The sequence below is a fragment of the Desmodus rotundus genome, chromosome 1, assembly GCF_022682495.2.
Source record: "Desmodus rotundus isolate HL8 chromosome 1, HLdesRot8A.1, whole genome shotgun sequence".
NCBI classification, from domain to species: Eukaryota; Metazoa; Chordata; class Mammalia; order Chiroptera; family Phyllostomidae; genus Desmodus; species Desmodus rotundus.
In genome coordinates, this window is record NC_071387.1 from 101,671,944 (window position 1) to 101,689,118 (window position 17,175).

General features: G+C 56.9%; 2 protein-coding genes across 4 annotated transcripts in view; one reads left to right on the top strand and one right to left on the bottom strand.

Moving 5' to 3' along the window:
* The window catches only part of C1H16orf96 (chromosome 1 C16orf96 homolog), a 32,848-nt gene extending 27,025 nt beyond the window's left edge, over positions 1-5,823 (top strand). For 2 of the 3 annotated variants that reach the window (XM_045189827.2, XM_053928971.1), the window contains exons 15-17: positions 3,384-3,446; positions 4,197-4,410; positions 5,591-5,823. In XM_045189827.2, the coding sequence (XP_045045762.2) occupies positions 3,384-3,446; positions 4,197-4,396 (263 nt within the window). In that variant the 3' untranslated portion in view covers positions 4,397-4,410; positions 5,591-5,823. Of the gene's footprint in view, positions 1-3,383; positions 3,447-4,196; positions 4,411-5,590 lie in introns of those variants that run through there. The other variant, XR_006654475.2, reaches the window with a different exon arrangement.
* A 3,502-nt stretch (positions 5,824-9,325) lies between these two features.
* Positions 9,326-16,287, bottom strand: UBALD1 (UBA like domain containing 1). Its single transcript, XM_024553320.3, has 3 exons — positions 16,055-16,287; positions 12,628-12,690; positions 9,326-12,305 (listed from the first exon to the last, which is right to left on the bottom strand). Exons 1-3 carry the CDS (start codon positions 16,172-16,174, stop codon positions 11,955-11,957), a joined length of 534 nt encoding a protein of 177 aa, XP_024409088.1. The 5' UTR covers positions 16,175-16,287; the 3' UTR covers positions 9,326-11,954.
* Between the last annotated feature and the right edge of the window lie 888 nt (positions 16,288-17,175).

The window sequence follows — 17,175 nt, forward strand, 5'->3', positions numbered from 1 at the left end:
CATGACACCTCAACTACTGTATTCTGCTTGGGGGGCAGGGGGGGCAACAAACTCTGACTAGCATTAAATATCAGTTAGAAGCCTACCTGGCCAGATCTTTTGACTAGTGGGCTCTTAGCACTCATTTATTTACTCAAAAGAACATTCCAATCCAAACAATCATTATCTAAACTTAAACTAGCTAGTGTGAGCACCACCTGGGTTCAGCCTGGTCCCAGATCATCCATCTGTTCATCCCACTGTTTCCACCGAATCCTGCTGTGCATTCAGCCCTTTGCAGCCCCACGGGGTCACCGAGAGATATCCAGCCAGCCTGTGGTCTCCAGATGCCTGTACTGTGGTCAGGATCTCTGGGCAGAGGAACAGCTGATCCCCAATGAGTGATTGCCCCCAGTAGGAGGGCAAGGGGGCATGCTGAGGCTGGTAGCCAGCAGGCTGGACTTTCAGAGAACCTCCAGGGAAGGCTGAGTACAGGTAGGACTCAAGTGGGAGGTGGTGGCAGAAGGTGGACCTGAGGGATAGGAGACTTGTCTCCAGCCTGCGCCTTCCTCACCAGCTCTGGGTGAACTGCCTAAAAATGCACCCCTGGCCAGGCCCCTTCCCAGGTCAGAACAGCTACTGTAACAAATTACCACACATTGAATGGCTCAAAACAACAAAGTTATTTTGTCTTAGTTCTTGAGATCAGAAATCTGAAATGAGTCTTCCGGGCTAATATCGGGCTATCGGAATTAGCCCAGGGCTGGTTCCTTCTGTGGCTCTGGGGGAAAGTCTGTTGCCTCGCCGGCTCCGCCTTCCAGAGGTCTGCATTCCTTAGCACGTGCACTTTTCTCAGTCTTCAAAGGGCATCGCTCTGACTTCAACTTCCATTCTTATGTCTCCTGCTCTCACCCCGACCCTCCAGCCTCCTTTATAAGGATGCTGTGATTGCATCACAGCCACCTGGATAATCCAGGACCATCTTGTTGTCTTAAAAGCCCTTGATTGAATCACATCTGTAAAGTCCCCTGTGCCGTGTAAAGTGATGTATTCACAGGTTCCGCAGATTAGGACATGGACATCTGGGAGGGCTTGCCCTCGGAGCCCAGGCTCCTTGGCTGACCTGACCCTTGGCTCCCTGGCCTCATCTGTCCCCTTCATTCAACCTCATGGAACTGCTCACTCTCTCTCAACAAGCCCTGCTGTTTCTCACCTTCCAGCCTCTGCCCATACTGTGTGGTCTTCCTGGAACCCCTGGAGAGCACTTCCTATTTGCCAGAGCTCAGGTGTTCCCTCCTGTTGGGAGCCTCCTGGCTTATGCAGAGGCAGGAAGTCAGAGGAGAGCCTAGGAGGAGCGGATGTTGGGGTCAGGTGGTGAGTTTGTGTTTGGACATCAGAGTCCAAGGCTGTAGGGAACATCGAGGAGAGTGCTGGGTCAGCAGCTGGGCTCCTGGGCCTCACTGTGTCACCATTTTGAATCTGTATGCTAGGCCCACATCCCTTACCTTGAAAGGAAGTGGTTCAACAAGCTCACTGCTCAGCTGGTTGGCAGGTTCCACCTCTGACTCATGGAGGGAGGGATACAGGGGCCAACTGGGGATCACAGACCACGGAGCACCCCTCAGCCATGCATTTGCTCTCGAGAAGAACCCATAAAGCACATGGGTGGTGGTTCTTAACTCAGGCTCGAGGGACATGGCCCAAGCTATGTAGTTCCCAGAGGGTCGTGGGGAATTAAGGTGGTGACAGTTTGGTCCTCGAGGTTGTAGACCCTATGACAGAGTTAGGGATACAAGATATTTCGAAGGGCAGAGCATTAACAAAGAGGAGGAAGGAGAGGGAGGGAGCAGGAAGAGACCCTCAGACAGTGCACAGAACTGATAAGGTCCAGGCCAGACCAATGTGGAGCTTCTGAGCAAAGAGAGCCCAGCAGATGGCCAGGCCCTGTGTTCCCATCGTTGACCGGAAGTGCTAACAGACTCGAAGGGTTAACACCCCCCAGAGTACTACCAGACCCCCAGATGCTAACAGGCCCCAAGGTGCTAACAGGTGGAGGCTGTTGGCTCCCTGCACGTCCTACAGCTGAGCACCAAGTTCTTCCTTAGAGGGAGACCTGTGTGGCACCTCCTGCTGTTGCACGGCCCTGGTCTCCTGAGCCCTGGTTGGCGCCGGACGTGCTGTGGCAGCCGCTGGGAAACCCAGTGCGAACAAAAGGAAGGCGCTGCTCCCCCAGGGTTTTCACTCCATGGAGGGTGGTGACACGTGAACGAGTAAGGCAGTGAGTGCGTCAAATGGAACATGGAGGTGGGCGACAGTGTGACCGGGGAGAGGTCCCTGCTGAGTGGGTGGTCTAAAGGACTCTCTGCGAAGGGACGTTTGAGGCAAGAATTGTCAGGAGACAGCCAGGGACGGACATAGCTGTTCAGGCAGAGGGAACAATTGGTGTCGTGCAGAAGAAGGAGCTTAGCACCCCCATAACCCTGTCAGGTGCCGGGCATGGCCCTGTCCTCTAGACCCGTGTCTTGCTTGGCCACCTGTGAGTCCCTCCCCACTCCTCCCCCCTCCTCATCTTTGCTCTTGTGGCCTCTTTTCCCGCATGTTCTTACGTCTTCTCCTGCAGCAGCCTTTGGCCTGGACTCTGGATGGCCAGTCACAGTGGTTCTTGGCTGGACAGGGAGAAGGGGACACCTTGGGTTGAAAAGTGGAAGATGGGGCCAAACCCAAAACACCACATACTGTATGATCCCCCTTCTGTGAAATGTCCAGTACAGGCAAATCACATCAACAGAGGCAGCTCAGCAGTTGCTAGGGGCTGGGGGAGAGGGGAGAAGGGGGAGTGACCGTCTCATGGGTACCAGGTCTCCTTTTGGGGAAATGAGAATGCACTGTAACTCGATGGAGATGATGGTTGCACAACCTTGTGAATGAACTTAACACCACTGAATCGTTCCGTTAAATGCTTGCTTATATATTATGTTAATTTTACTAAAACAATGCACACACACAACAGATGGACAGGAAAGTGGGGGTAAGAGCGCCACGGCGGTCCGGCCCCAGGCCCCGTGGGGTGGGAAGATTAAAGAACAGCCAGACATCTAACCTGTACGTAGCCCTGCCTGCACTCCATCTGCATCTTGTCACTGTCTCCTCCATGGCCTTGAGTTACCTTCAAAAGCCCTTGTTCTAACGTCTTAACTTTAGGAAGCTCGAGAAGGTGGGGAGAGAAGGTCCTTCCACTTACGAATGGGAAGGGTCAGGTGTGTTGGGAGGTGGGTGGGAAATGGCAGTCCCTCCAGAGTGATAGGGCCTCCGCAGGCGCTGAGGACACCAGAGTGCTCCAGGGAGGGGCTGAGCTCCGGAAGAGCCACCGCCCATTCCCTTCTCTTCCCCTCTTTCCCACCAAGCTGTGAAGGCTCCACATCCCCCGACTCGAAACCTGTATGAGCGCTTTGGTGCTACCTACCCCTGTGAGTACCTGCTCCTCCAACTCCCTGGCCCAAGTAGAATTCTGGTTGGGTCCCCCAGCCCCAGACTAGGGCTCTCCTGCCCCACCTCACCATCTCTCACATGCTCTGTCTGTGCCAGTGCCTAAGAAGGTCCCCCAGAGAGGCCCCCACCAGCACCCAGCTCCCTGGTAGGCCTCCAGCTGTTTTGGGCTTCTGCTTCACCCTTCAGCCGGGCTTCCTGACCTGGACACCCAGGCTGGGAAGGCACCCAGGTGTCTTTTCCCATGTGTCCAGTCAGCTGCAGAGTTGGGATAAGGGAGCCCACTCATTCTCTGAGCCTCTCTGCTGGGGCCTGTGAGCCAGGCTGGAGAGAACTGAGCTCCTGATTCATATCACCCTGAACCAGGCATTTGTGGGCACTTTTCAGTGTACAAAGCACTCTGCCCCTATATCATCCAGGCCTCATCCCGGCAACGGGTGGTAGGTACTGCTAGCCCATTTGAAAGAGGGGGTGGGGGGAGCTGAGGCACAGTGACCTCAGGCAGAGGAATGCAGGAGCTGGAACTCCTCCGGGTGCTCTGCTCCACTTTGGCGTCTGCTCTATTGTCCTTTTTCTTGGGTTGCTCCCCCCACGCCCAGGCAGTTTAGGCTGAGAGAAGAAGGAGCAGCAGTGAGGCAATTCCATCTTGGGGCTTCTCCTCTCCTTAGTCAGGCCAGCCTCTGCCCAGAATGTTCTTGAGACAAATCATGGGTCTCTCCTGCCCCTCCCAGCCCTGCACCCCCGTGCCAGCATCCGCTCAGCCACTTCCAGCCCCCACCCAATGATGCCAGCTCAGCCTCCGTCTACGCCCCCCCTGCCACTGCTGCCACCGCTGATGCCATCCCCACAGGACCCCTCGCAGGCCTCAGGGTCCACCAGGCATCCAAGGCCTCAGCGCCTCGAATCCCGAGCCAGCACGCGGCCCACCTAGGAGCCTGACAGCCCGTGAGCCCTGCGCCCTGTGCCCGCACTGTCCCTTCCATTCCCCCTACCAGCCGAGACAGGCCGGAGCCTGGCCCGAGGGAGGTGTGAGGGCCCTGGACGTAGGGAGGGCTCACTGTGACCCAGTGGCTGTTTGCACTGCCTGCCTATAAATACACACAGCACAATGCTTCTTATCCCACATTACATGAGGAACACAGCTTTCCGGATTGAATTTTCCACTAAGCCAATTTAATTCCTTGACCAATTTTCAATACAACACAGTTAAAGTGATTTCATAAGCACTTTTCTTTTTATTTTGCTGAAATGATTTCATTAGTGTCAGTTCCAGCTCCAGCTTCTGCCACTGTCCATTTTCTCTGGGGGCCATTTTATCTGCCAGGATCAATTTTCTCATGGGAATCAAATTTTACTGCATGCACTTTTAAAAATTTTGTGTTGATTATTTCCACCAGTAATCACTGTTCGGAAGTGAACGCTTAAAGAAGTTGACTATTTACATTTGCCTCTGGCTAATCCCTGAGGAACGTGGGCAGTGTCCCCGGAACACTCTGGGGCTGCTCCGTCCCATCCAGGGCCAGGGTCCCGCACGCCCGTGTGGCATGTCTGCTCCCGTGCTAACCCCCGTGTGCCTGGGGGGAACAGAGCAAACTGGGAGGTCAAGACATTCCGAGCCGGCAGGTTAGTGGCCCTCCTTGGGTCACAGAGCGTTGCTCACACACGCCAGCCTGTGTCGCGCATGCCCGGCCTGGCTTTTCCCCTTGGAAGGCTTATCCGTCCCGACCTCCTCCCTCTCAGTTTCGCTCCCTTTCCACTCCTTAGCTTGTCTGGTTGTGCTCTCTGTCCTTAGGGTAGTTCTGACGCTTTTGTCACATTTCACAAAAACTAAAAACATTTTCCCTCTGTGCAGTATTAGGGTATGACCCATCCCCCCGCCCCCACCAACATCTACTAGAGGCCCCTGGGATGGTGGAGTGAGTTGGAGTGAGTGGTCCGAGGGTCTGCCCTAGGGGAGGACTTGGGGGTGCAGGGCTGTGCCTGGGAGCTGGCATGCAGGGTTCCCTAGGCCTGATGGCCCCTGGAGTCCGGGGACACTGTGCGCCTGTCCCCTTCCTAATGGTCCCCCAGCCCTTTCCCCAGCTCCTTACTGTGACCACTGCCGGCCCTGACTTCTCTTTTCTAGAACTCTCCAAGGACTGTGTCCAAATGGGAACAAGCTCTCTCCGACCCGGGTCTGCGTTGCCCGCTGTGGGCACTGGCATGCAGCCCCAGCCTCCAACCCCACCCCCATATCACAGATGAGTATTTTTGGCAACTTCTCCCCAGAATAAAATTTTCCATCTTTCACTCTTGTGACTGTGGATGAGGGTAAACGGCCCGGCACCCTCTATGGAGGGTGATCCTGCTGACCCCTCCTTGGGCCACCACTCCAGCATCAGCTTCCCAGAGCCACTGCCCAAAGCCACCGCAGCTGACCCTCAGCAGAGAATTGCAACCCGCTTTCCCTCCTCTGTCATACTTCCCACAGTGACAAAGTGCCCCGAGCTGCCCAGGCCTGTGTGGTGGGCAGGTCAGGGGTCTGTGGGCAGGAATATTGACTTGCCCAGGGTCACACAGTGAGGCCTCAGCTCTCCAGCTCCCACCCATGAGGCCATACTTCTTGGGTGCTGTACACAGGGATGAGAGCCTGGACTTCCCTCACCTCCCCAAGGAGAACAGGGAAGCATGGCCCGGCTCCAGCACTCAGGAAGCTGAGGGTTCCTAGAGAAGCACCCCATGCCAGCCTTGTCCCCTAAAACCCTGACATGAAGGCACCCACAGGCACCTGGCCCCTCTCAGCCCCTCAAAGCTGCCTTCCCAGCCATTTCTCAGGTTTACATCAGAATCAGTGCCTAGGTGACTGCTGCAGCTGAGGGAGTGGAGTGAGGCCCAGGTATCACTATGTAACCATTTGCATTGAGGACCCCTCAGTGCTCTGGAAGGTGGGAAACCACAGTCCCAATTGCAGCCAGCCAGGAGTGATCCTGGAACACAGTCCTGTCCCTCATTGGGGTGGGTGAAGCCGGCCTTTGGCCTGGTCCCAGGTGGCAATGATTCTGCCTCATAATCCCAGCCCCAGGGCATGGGACCTGAAGGCCTTGAAAGCTGGAAGGGAGGTACTGTGCTCACTCCCAGGACAGCTGCCTCAGGAGGGCGGCCCACCCCATGCCAGCAGGGAAAGCACTTGGGGAGTGGACAGGGATGCGGTCCACAGACTGGCGATGTTGGAAGAATGTAGGTCCAGCCTCCTCCTCTGCAAAGGGGACCACAGGTCTGAACCTGGGACAGAGGCAGGCCCAGGCTGGACAGGGAGTCGGGAGGCCAACTGTCTTAGTCTGCCTAGGAGTGAGAGGGGTCCCTAGAACTTTCAGTTTTAAGACCAAGATAAACCTGTCATATGAGGGGGAAGTCATGTGGACTGGCTGGGTATGTGGGGCTGCCTGAATGAGCCAGCAGGAAGGGGAAGGAGGTGTCTCTGGCCAAGCATTGCGTCCTGCCTCGAGGTTCTGCTAGAATGGAGATGCTGGGTGGTAACCACCCTGCACCCCCAAATCCAGCCCCACAACCCACCGATGCAAGTCAAAGGGCCACTGAACATTTTCTCCCTTTCAGTACCATGAACCCACTAATCCTATGGTATAAACAACCGATGACAGCCAATGTGTGTCCCAAACAAGCTGAGCTGCATTGGAAAAAGGCACCACCAGTACCCAAAAGCAGGCTGCCAGAGGCAGCAGCTGAGGCACTGGAGGGAGGGCCTCCTGTGCAGGGACACTGAAATTGGTACTGGTTTCCCCTGCCACTGGTGCCCTGCCACCATCATCTTGGTTTGACCCCTGACTTTGTATGAATTTAGGGACTCTAGGCAGAGACCCTCCAAAATCCCACACAATAGCCAGAGAAAGGGTTCTCCTCTCTCCCCTTCCTCCTCTTGCTCATGGCTTCACCGGGATCCACGGAAAATGTCCCCACCCGAATTTGCAGCCGTTATTCCCTAGACGAGAAGTGGCCCAGGAAGCAAAGCAGAACTCTGCCAACAGGCTCCCAGCACCTTGTGCTGTGCCATTGACAAGGCCTCGGCCACACTGGAAGTGGTCCTCCCCCACCCTCCCCTGGAGGACTCCACCCCCACCCCTAAAAGAGGGGTGTTTTTTTAAGACTCATTTGAAATACATATATTGCCCAATCATAAGCTGTGCCTAGGCAACCAGACCTTTCCAAATGCAGGAATTGGAAATAGCTTTGCCTCAAAATATCTCATTTTGGCCAACCCAGGTGGCCTCCCCGACACGGACACAGGGAAGCAACCAGAGTCAAAGCCAGTCTGTCCTCAGAGGAGTCCTGCTGTGAAAAGCCCCTCAGAGACCTCCAGGGCCACAGCGCCCCGCCTGCGGGGTTTGGGAGCCAGCCTCAGGAACAGCGTGGCTTTCTTCAGCCGCACGTGTGTTCTCAGAGAACCCCAGGAAGACCCTGGGGACCTCCAGCAGCCGTGGGAGAATCCCTGTCGTCCAGGGAATATTGCAGGGGAACAAGCCCTTCTCTCTTTAAAACTGTGTAGAGGAGGAGCCCTTCCTGCCCACAGAAAGCATTTTAGAGTCGTCATTCATCTGCCAGGTGCTGCTCCACCCCACGGAGCAGGGGGAGCAGGGCACGTACTTCAAATGCTCCTCCCGGGGAAAGCCAGATCCCCGTTGGAGATTCCAGCCGATTCCGAGATGAGAGTTTTACACACACACACACACACACACACGTGCTGGTGGCCAGTGGAGTGGGCCAGCCGGCCAAGGGCAAGCTGTGTTTCTACCTCGATGGCTGGCTTCAGCCAGTTGTGGCCTTTATGGGAACTTGGGCAATATTACAAATTCCCAAGATAAGCCAGAAGTGAGGCTTTTCATGTAAACTCTCCTAATTTGAAAACGTTGGCAGACAAAACTAAAACAAACAAACAAAACACCAAAGCACCACACCAGCCAAACAGCACACATCAGGGGACTGTGAGTTTGCGACCCCCTGAGATAACCCTGCCCCATCATTCAACGGCAGACCGGAGGGCACAGCTACCTCTTGTCACCCCCAGAGGCCAGATCTTCATTCCCACGTACTGTCACATCCCCTCTTGAGAAATCAGACATGCAGAGATCAAATCATATTCTTTTAAGCAACTTCACGGGTGCAAGTGGTGTTTTTCAGAGTGGAATTTTGGAAACAGTCATTTGGAGCTCAAGTCTGGTGATCATGTAGGAGACATCCAAGCCCAGAAGAGACGAGACTTTGAGGTAACAAGGCTGGTTTACCCAGGTGGTGCCTGAGAGACATCTGAGATTTAGCTATACCTGGCTGTAAATGTTTTCCATTTGTACACCAGAACCTTTGCTTTTTAGCCAGTTTATACTGGATTATGGAGTGGATGGTTATGGATGCCTTCAGTTTTGCTCCTGAGCTTCCAGGCTTTGGGAAGTTAAGGAAGGTCCCAGGTTCTCTGTGTCACACTCAAACTTTGAGGGCATGTGACAGCTATGTAGGCCCACCTCTGGCTTCCCCTTGAGTTTGTCTGGCTCACTTCTGCGGCCACTCCCTTGTCTTGAGATGCTGACAGGGGGCCACAGGCACACCTGACAGGTCTCTCTCTGCACTGCTGGAAAGTACCCGAGTACCCAGGTCCAGCTCCAGCTCTACCCTCTGCTTCTTCCTTCTCTGGGTCCCAATTTGCCTGGGGCTCTTATTAAAAATCAGATTGCTGGGCCCTCCTCCAGAACAGTTGCCTTAAGTACCCAGGGGACTCTTACGCTTCCTAAGTTTGTGCTGGGTTGGAAGCGCTTGGGAGCTATTTTACCTTTAATAACAGCTTTGACATAATGAACACACTACAAAGTCACCCTTTTGAAGTGTGCAATTGAATGGTTTTTAGTTTGTTTAGAAGTCAATCAGCAATATCCTGGGAGTGTTTAAAACGATCCTGTCAGGGCCTCCCCTGAGATTCTGACATGAAGGGACCAGGAGTCTGGGGCTGTTTGTCTTTTCACAGGCCCCCCAGGGGACATTCTGCCATGTCCTTAGGCATTTTTGGTTGTCACAACACGAGGGTGCTACTGGCACCTAGTGGGTAGGGGCTGGGATGCCGGCCAAACACCCACAGCGCACAGGATACGCCCATGGTAGACAGCGATCCAGCACCCATCCATGTCCACAGGGCCCGGGTTGGAAAAACTGCATCTATAGGAACTCAAGTCCCTCCCAGCCTAATGTGACCCTCTGGGACCTCCAGGCCCAGCCCACATGGCCCCCAGAAACAGAAAGGGGCCTCACCTCCAACAGACCAGCACTTACAGAGATACTTCCCAAACTGGGGCCTGAGGTCTGATTTCTAACAAGCCCCAGGTGCTGCTGCGGGTCTGAGGGCCCCATTTTGAACAGTGTGGGTGTGCTTCCTGTACAGACCCACAGGGGCCTGCCTGGGGCCAAGCCCCATGGTCTCCAGGACTGCAAATTCTACACAGTTCACTGTCTCCTATGGTTCCAAAATACACAGCCACCCCAGTAACCAGCTCTCTGGGAAAGCCCAGGCATGCTCATTTCACACAGCTGGTAACTCAGAAATGCTTGCCTCTGCAAAGCATTTTCCTACCACTTGAAGAGGGGCTGTGTCAGTTTCCTGAGAATTTTCTTCCATCCAAAAGAATGGAGAAGCTGCGCCCCAGTGTACCCCAGGCAAAGCCGTGTCCTCTCTGGACTTCAAGAGGCTGTTGGAAAGTGGGTTTCAAGGTGAGGACAAACTTCCGGGATGTAAGCAACAGCTCAGGCGGGGGTCCAGCGGTTGGTCTCCAGTGACGACCAGAGAGTAAACAATCATCCCAGGTGGGCATCACCAAGGGCCTGTCCAGATTCCGGCAGGGCAGAGGCATCCTTGTCAGAAAGCTCAGCCCCATGCCTGGGAGCAGGAGAGGACTGTTGGTGCTGATGAGCACCAAGCTGTCAGGCAGACCTTCCGAAAGAAAAGAAACTCTCCAACCCAGGCACAATCCACATAGGGCTGAGATGCCAACCGAGTTCTTCCCGATTAGGGAGAGGTCTACTGGTGAGGAACTGCAGAGAGCCACAAGGACCCTCCCCCCCAGCGTGGGCAGCCCAGGGCAGAGTGGAGCAACTGGCTTCTTCCTTGGAGCTAGATTGGGTACCTGCCCCAGCCCAGCTTGGAAGCAGCCTGGATCCAGTCTACTGCCCCTGGGAGGCCTGTCTCCTTAGTGACCAATGGGGTGAACACTGGTTGGACTCTGCCCCAGGCTGGTGTATCCCTGTCACTAGCCCCCACTGGCTCTGCGACCAAGCCTGCAGACTACAGGCACTGTGGCCTGCGCCTCCCCAGGGGAGGGCCCTGCCCCACCCAGCACATTTGCTAGAGGTTGGGCTTGAGGGTCCAGCCCGTCAGCCAACTACTGGGGCCCTGAGACAGGAAGAAAGGTCCTTATGTGAAACTCAAGACAAACCGGAAGGCAGTTGTCAGCCCTGGAAGTCGGGATCCCTCTAGCCAGGAAGGGGGAAGGGTGGGCAGACAGAGGCTGGGATTCTGGGAACACAGGCCAGAAATTAACTTCATGGGAAAAACCTTCGGTAGGCAGGAAGATTCCACAGCATGTTGTGGTTGAAAAGACAGCAACACACAGGAGTAGTGTGAAGCCAGGCAGGACTGGAGGGTAGCCCTCTGTTCTGGGCTCAGTCTGCGCCCTCCCCCCACCTTCCACACACACACATGGGGCCAGCTGGCAGCAAAGCTGAGGATACAAGGCAAGACCACAGAGCCTGGTGCTGGTTTGGAACTCTTTCTTCTCCTTTGTTAAAAGGGGGAAAGGAAATGGGTATGGGGTACCCCTGGGCTCTGGGGAAGGCATGCAGGCAGTCCCAGCAGGCAGGCACTGGGGGATGGGTGGGAAGAGTCCTGGAGTTTCCCACAATCCTTTTCTCTGCAAGGAACAGCAAAGCTGGCTGCTGATGGGGTGGGGAGAGGGGAGGACCCTGGGGAGGGGGATGATGGGCAAGGGGCTCACTCTAACATGCAAAGTCCAGCTGCCCCATAAACTAGGTTGCTTCTTGAATAGTGACATACGTATAAATACAGACACAGCCACACGCACACATGCGGAGAAGGCTCTGCATTCACGAGGGTTGGGATCTAGGTCTGCCGGCCCCAAGGAGCTCCAAGCAGGAGCCAGGCAAGTCTCCGCAGACTCCTGAGGTGGGGTGAGTCCTCTGGGGAAGGCTGCTTGGTCTCTGAAGTTCTGTCCACGAGCACCCAGATGACTCTGAACCAAATCCATGCAAGCTGGGTGCTGTGAGCCTGCACTTCTGTGCACTCGCGGCAGCCTGTGTGCTGGCACAGGGGGTCCAGTCTCTCCCCTCCAGGGCTCCAGGGAAAGGGGGTGCAGACAGAGGAGGGTAAAAGGGGGCCCGTGGAGATGTCTTCTCCCCCGCCCCACGGGGTCCAGGCCTCCGGGAGGGGGGAGGGGCCTCCCTTATCTCTCAGCCTCCATGGCAGGGTGAGCCCTTGGTTCTGAGGTGGCCTGTTGGGGGGCCAGGGGTGGCCAGTCTGATGCCGGGGAAGGGGGTGCCGGAGTCCACAGGGGCGGCTGCTGAGGCTGGTGGTGCTGTGGCCCCCCTGGGGGTGAAGCCACCATTGGCCAGCTGGGTGCTGCAAAGCTGCTGGTAGCGGCGTGGGGCAAGTGCGGCGGGGGCGACGTGGCCGAGGCAGCCATTGGGCTGCCACCGCCACCGTGGAAGCTCTCAGAGGCCTTGAGACGGGAGAACATGGTGAGGGCATCAGGGAAGTTTGGGGGCGTTGCAGGGGTGTTGGCGGGAGTGCACATCTGTGGGTAGGAGAGCAGAGAGGCAGGGGTAAGCACCCTTTCTGGAAGGCCCCCAATCTACCACTGGCTCCTAGCTGGAGACTCACGTCCAGCCTCGGTTGGGAGACTTTGTGCCCCCCACTTGGATGCACCTGGCCCCCCACACAGTCCACCAGCCAGGGGCTCACAGAGGAAAGGTGGGGTCCTGAGATGGGCTGTCCCACAGCACCTGCTGGTGGCTCATCCCAGTGGCTGGGGTTCTGGGAACAAAGGCAGAGATCCACTGCAGCTTGAACTAGGAGACCCCTGCGTATCTGCCCCTGAGGCCACAGGGGACACTTACCATCTGGTGGTGATGGTGACTGTAGGGGATGTTGGTCTCCTGGAAAAAGGCGCTGAGGGCCGTCTGTGGGAAGAAAAGCCCAAGCTTACCCTCAGTACCCTGCCCAACCCTGCTGCTTCCCTTCTTCCCAGGCTCTCTGGGACTTGGTGCGGCCCTGGGCGTGGCTACGGAGTAGGAGACCGGAGTTGAGGTAGCGTGCCTGTCACCACTCGATCCGCGCCACTTCCTGAGACCCCCGAGCAGGTATGGTGGGTGGTGAAGACACTCATGACACTGTGTGCCACCTGGACACCAGGTGCCTCCACTTTGCACACAGCACTGAGACCTATGGGGCAGGCAGCACCTTCACCTGTCTCACGAGGAAGGCCTCCCAGAGACCTCAGCCCACCTACCACCAACTCCATGGGTGTTGAGTACCTACTCCTCTCTGAGCCTGTTTCCTTATCTCTGAGCCAGGGGATGGTGAAGGCCCCCAGATGATGAGTCTTTGACCCACCTGTCCCTCTCCTTGAATAACCAAGGCACCTTGCTCTGGGCCTGTTTCTGCATCTGCACCACAAAGGGACTGAACTAGGTAGCTTTCAGGTTCCCCTCCCTTGCAACAGTGACCTCATAAGATCCATGTTCCAGCTGGAAGAGCCAGAAGTAAGTAGGACGGTCGGGGCTTGCACTCCCTGCCCCGCTCATGTGAGCCTCCAGCAGAATGTTCTCAAGGTGACAGAGGTGGGGTTTACACCCAGGACTGTGAGGAAAGGGGGAGGAGAGGTGGTCTGGGTAAGACCAGCCATCTGGAGGCCCTGAGGGACTGGAGAGAAGGGGCTGAGGGCTCCAGTGTGGCCTCTGGGAGCCCCCAGGAAGACACCAGCATTTGGTGTGCCCTGGGGCTGAGCCCCTGTAGGAGGGCGTCAAAGGAAATAAGGGAACCAGCTGCTCTTGCGAAAGTGCTGGGTGAGGGAATCAAGTGTGTGAAGGGTCCACCAGGCTCTGCCAAGTCCCAGACCCAGCTCTGAGCAGCCCCTGTTACTCTGCCCACTATCACCACCCCCTCCGACTAGCCCCCGACAGCCCTGTGCTGCCCCGCTCTTCCCCTGCCCCCAACGTACCCAGAAACCCAACCTGCCTCCCAGGGCTTCCCTGGGGGTTTTGTAATTTTCTTAAAGGAAAATCAAGTGAATTATTCTGGGTATTTCCTGCTGAAACACCCTACCTGTGTCTCCAAACAAGAGTGTGGAAGCTAGGGGAAGAGGGGCACTGGTTTCTAACCACCACCTCCTGATCCCCACCCTACCTCTGGAGCACCAGGGACACAGCCAACCATTCTTCTCCCAACAGTAGCTCCAAAGGCCGCTGTGTAAGGATTCCAGGGAGAAACATCTGTCCCACCCCTTAAAGCAGAAGTTCCCCCTCCCCCTGCAGCCTCTGTCCCATTAACACCTGAATCACAGACTATGACCCAAAAAGACAGCCTCCAGCTGGCTGGGTCAGCCCTTCTGCCAGTAGGCTACCAGCTGAAGCAGGGAAGGCAGAAGGGGGTCAGCCATGAGGTACCTCTCACTTACTCCCACACTGAGACCTAAGGTTTGGGGGTTCATGACCCATTTTCACCTTAAGTGAACCTTCCTAGTACCTATATCCCTGTTTTATAGACAGTGAAACTGAGACTCACAGATCCCTGGGCACACGGGTCCTATCCCTGGGGGCCATTACAGCCCCCTGTCTGCAAGCTGCCCTGGCCCCTGCTGGGATCAGAGTCTATCTCCAGACATCTCCAACCTCAGAACTACATTTTCAATTCCTGTGATCAATCAACACCAATCTGCACTGCCTGAATGACCATCAAGCTGGTGCCAGGCCCTGTGGGCTGAGCTGAAGAGTGCCTGCCCCCTGGACACCTGCCTGCCCAGCCCCATGCAGGAAAGGAGCCATGTATGCTGATGTGCGACTCAAGCAAACTGCCATGAATGTGGTTTTGCAAGTTTTGCCACATCCAGCCCCAGAGACAAACGGGCTGATTAGGGAGCTAGCTTCCTGGAGGGTGGGGCTGCCAGCCTGGGAATGGGGGGTGGGGTGGGCACTGACCCTTAGAGGTCAACTCACACCCCCAAAGTACAGAAGAAAAAAGTGAGGTCAGAAAGGGGAGGAGACCTGCCTAGAGAAAGAGCATCTCCTGGTGTGAGGGCCATACACAGTCGTAAGATCTCTGGTAGGAAAGAGGTGAGCAAAGATCCTCTGGGTGGACAGGCCACTGGGTTCCCAGACTGTCCCAAACTTAGGGTGGGAATTCCAATCTCTTCCAACCCTCAGGAAGTTCCCCTGCCTCTTGGTCCCTCCCTCAAGCCCAAACACCTTCCCTGGACCAACTCCCCATAGGAAACCAGGTTTTTGGGCCCTGCTGGGCACATACACTACAACTGGACTGGGGCTGGTTCCTTACTCCTGTGAGGAATGGAGTTCAAGGAGCTCTGGCCTCATCCCTAGATACCACCCTGGATTATTTCTGGGGCTGCTGAGCTAGGTAAGGTACTGCCGTGGCAGTACAAGCCGTGGGCCCTAGTGTTCAATGGGTCAGGAAGGCCTGGAGAATGCGGGCCAGACTGGGGCAGTCTCACCCCCTGCCCAGCTGACTGAAAGCTACTGAACCGCACACCACGCCTGCACGGTGCAGGTAGATGTCCTTGCCAGCACAGAGAAGGACCCCAGCACAGACAGCACTCTATACTTGAGTGTACACGCACGGACACTAACTGTAACACGGCGACGTATATGTGCAAGGAGCACATACTCCGCACCCGCGCCCCAGGAAGCCTGCGTGTTTACACACGCCAACATACCCACACGCAGCGTGGCGCGTGCGTAAATACAAATGCACATGTACGTTGGCACACGCGCCTCCGGGCTGCCCACCAGGCACGCACACCCACACGCAGGACTACTCTGCCCTTGGGCCCCAAGGCTCTCCTGCCCCAACCCCGCGGCACGGGGAGGGAAGATGGAAAGGGGACAGCGTGTGTCCAGCTTGGCCCAGGCCTGGGGAGTCCTCCTTCCGGCCGGCCGCCCGCCCCACTGCCTGTCCTGGCCCCGGCGCCGCCCCGCCCTGGCCTTACCGGAACAATGGTGGGGCCCCCGCATTCTCACCGCCCGGGGACTTAGAGTCTGAGATTCTGGGCCCCGGCGGGGGCAGGCCGCTCCTCCCGCTCACCCAGCGCCGGCGGCGTTTCCGGGGTCCGCATAGACGCTGCCGCGCCGCCGGACCCGACTGAACGCCGCAACTGTGCGCGCTGGGGCCCGAACCCTGGCGCGCGACCGGTGGAGCGCGCACCCGCATGTGTCTCCACAGCACACGCTCCGCGGCACGCGCCGCCACGCGGGACTGCCCCCCCGCGCTGCCCCCCCCCCCCCCCGCCCCGGGCCGAGCCGGTTCGCGCACCTCGAACTGCCAGTGGGCCGCCTGCAGCAGCTGCTTCGCCTGGTCGGCCGCGCAGCCGGCCGTCAGCACGAACTGGTTGATCATGACCTGGTGCTTAAGCTCATCCATGTTCACGGACATGGCGCCACCGCCGCTGCGAAGCCCGCTCCGGCCTCCCGCCGCCGCGCGCTTCTCCGCTCACGCGTCCACCATTAGCGAGCCGGCTCCGGCTAATACAAATATTTACTGTGCGGCTCTGACTCACCGAGCCTCGCCTCGCCTCGCTCCGAGGCCGCGGGAGGCATTCTGGGAGATGTAGTCCGCACCGTGCCCGCCCGCGCTCCACCGGGGGTTGCGAGCCTAGCGGTCGCAGGCCTAGCACCTACTGTGTGCAGAGGCGGGTCTTGACGGGAGCTGACCCGCGCCCCTGCCCCGACACTAACAGGGGTCTTTGTCAAGACTGATTCCCGAGCCCCGGTACGGTTGACAGCTCTCTCTGAGTGGGCTCACTCTTAGTTGAGGGGTGCACTATAGCAATTGTAGCACATATCGGCAGCACCAGGCTCCAAGGCCTCGAAGGTCAGGCACACAGTAGGCGCCTATATTCGTTCAGTGAATAAATGAAATCTACTCTTTCGGACGCCGTTCAAAATCACCGCCTCCAGGAAGCCTTCTGAGTCTACTCAACTCCCACCGCCCCCGCGCATCCCGCACTTATGAAGAGGGTCCCTCCCCAGCCTGGCTCTCGGCCAGGTACACAGTAGGCCCGAGGAACTTCTGGGATTTGGTAGGGATGGCGCCTGGGAGAGGCAAGCGAGGCCGACAGTCTTTGCTGCCTCGAGGTTCCTTCCCTGTGGCCCTTCCACGTTCCCACGCAAAATCTGTTGTACTTTGCCGGAAATCTGGCACTTAACACGCGGACTGCAGGACCGCGCGGAGCCAGTTCCGGGGAGACCCAGAACTCGTATTCCCAGACTGCCCCAGTTTATTTGCATCGTTCGGTCCCGTGTGACGTCTAGTGAGTGAGGCCGCATCTCGCCCAATGAGCGACCCCAGGGTGTTAGGACCTGGCCATATAAGGTAAACAAAGCTGGTCGCCCAATGAGGCGAGGTCGGGGGCGGGCGCTGAGTCGGAGCTGACC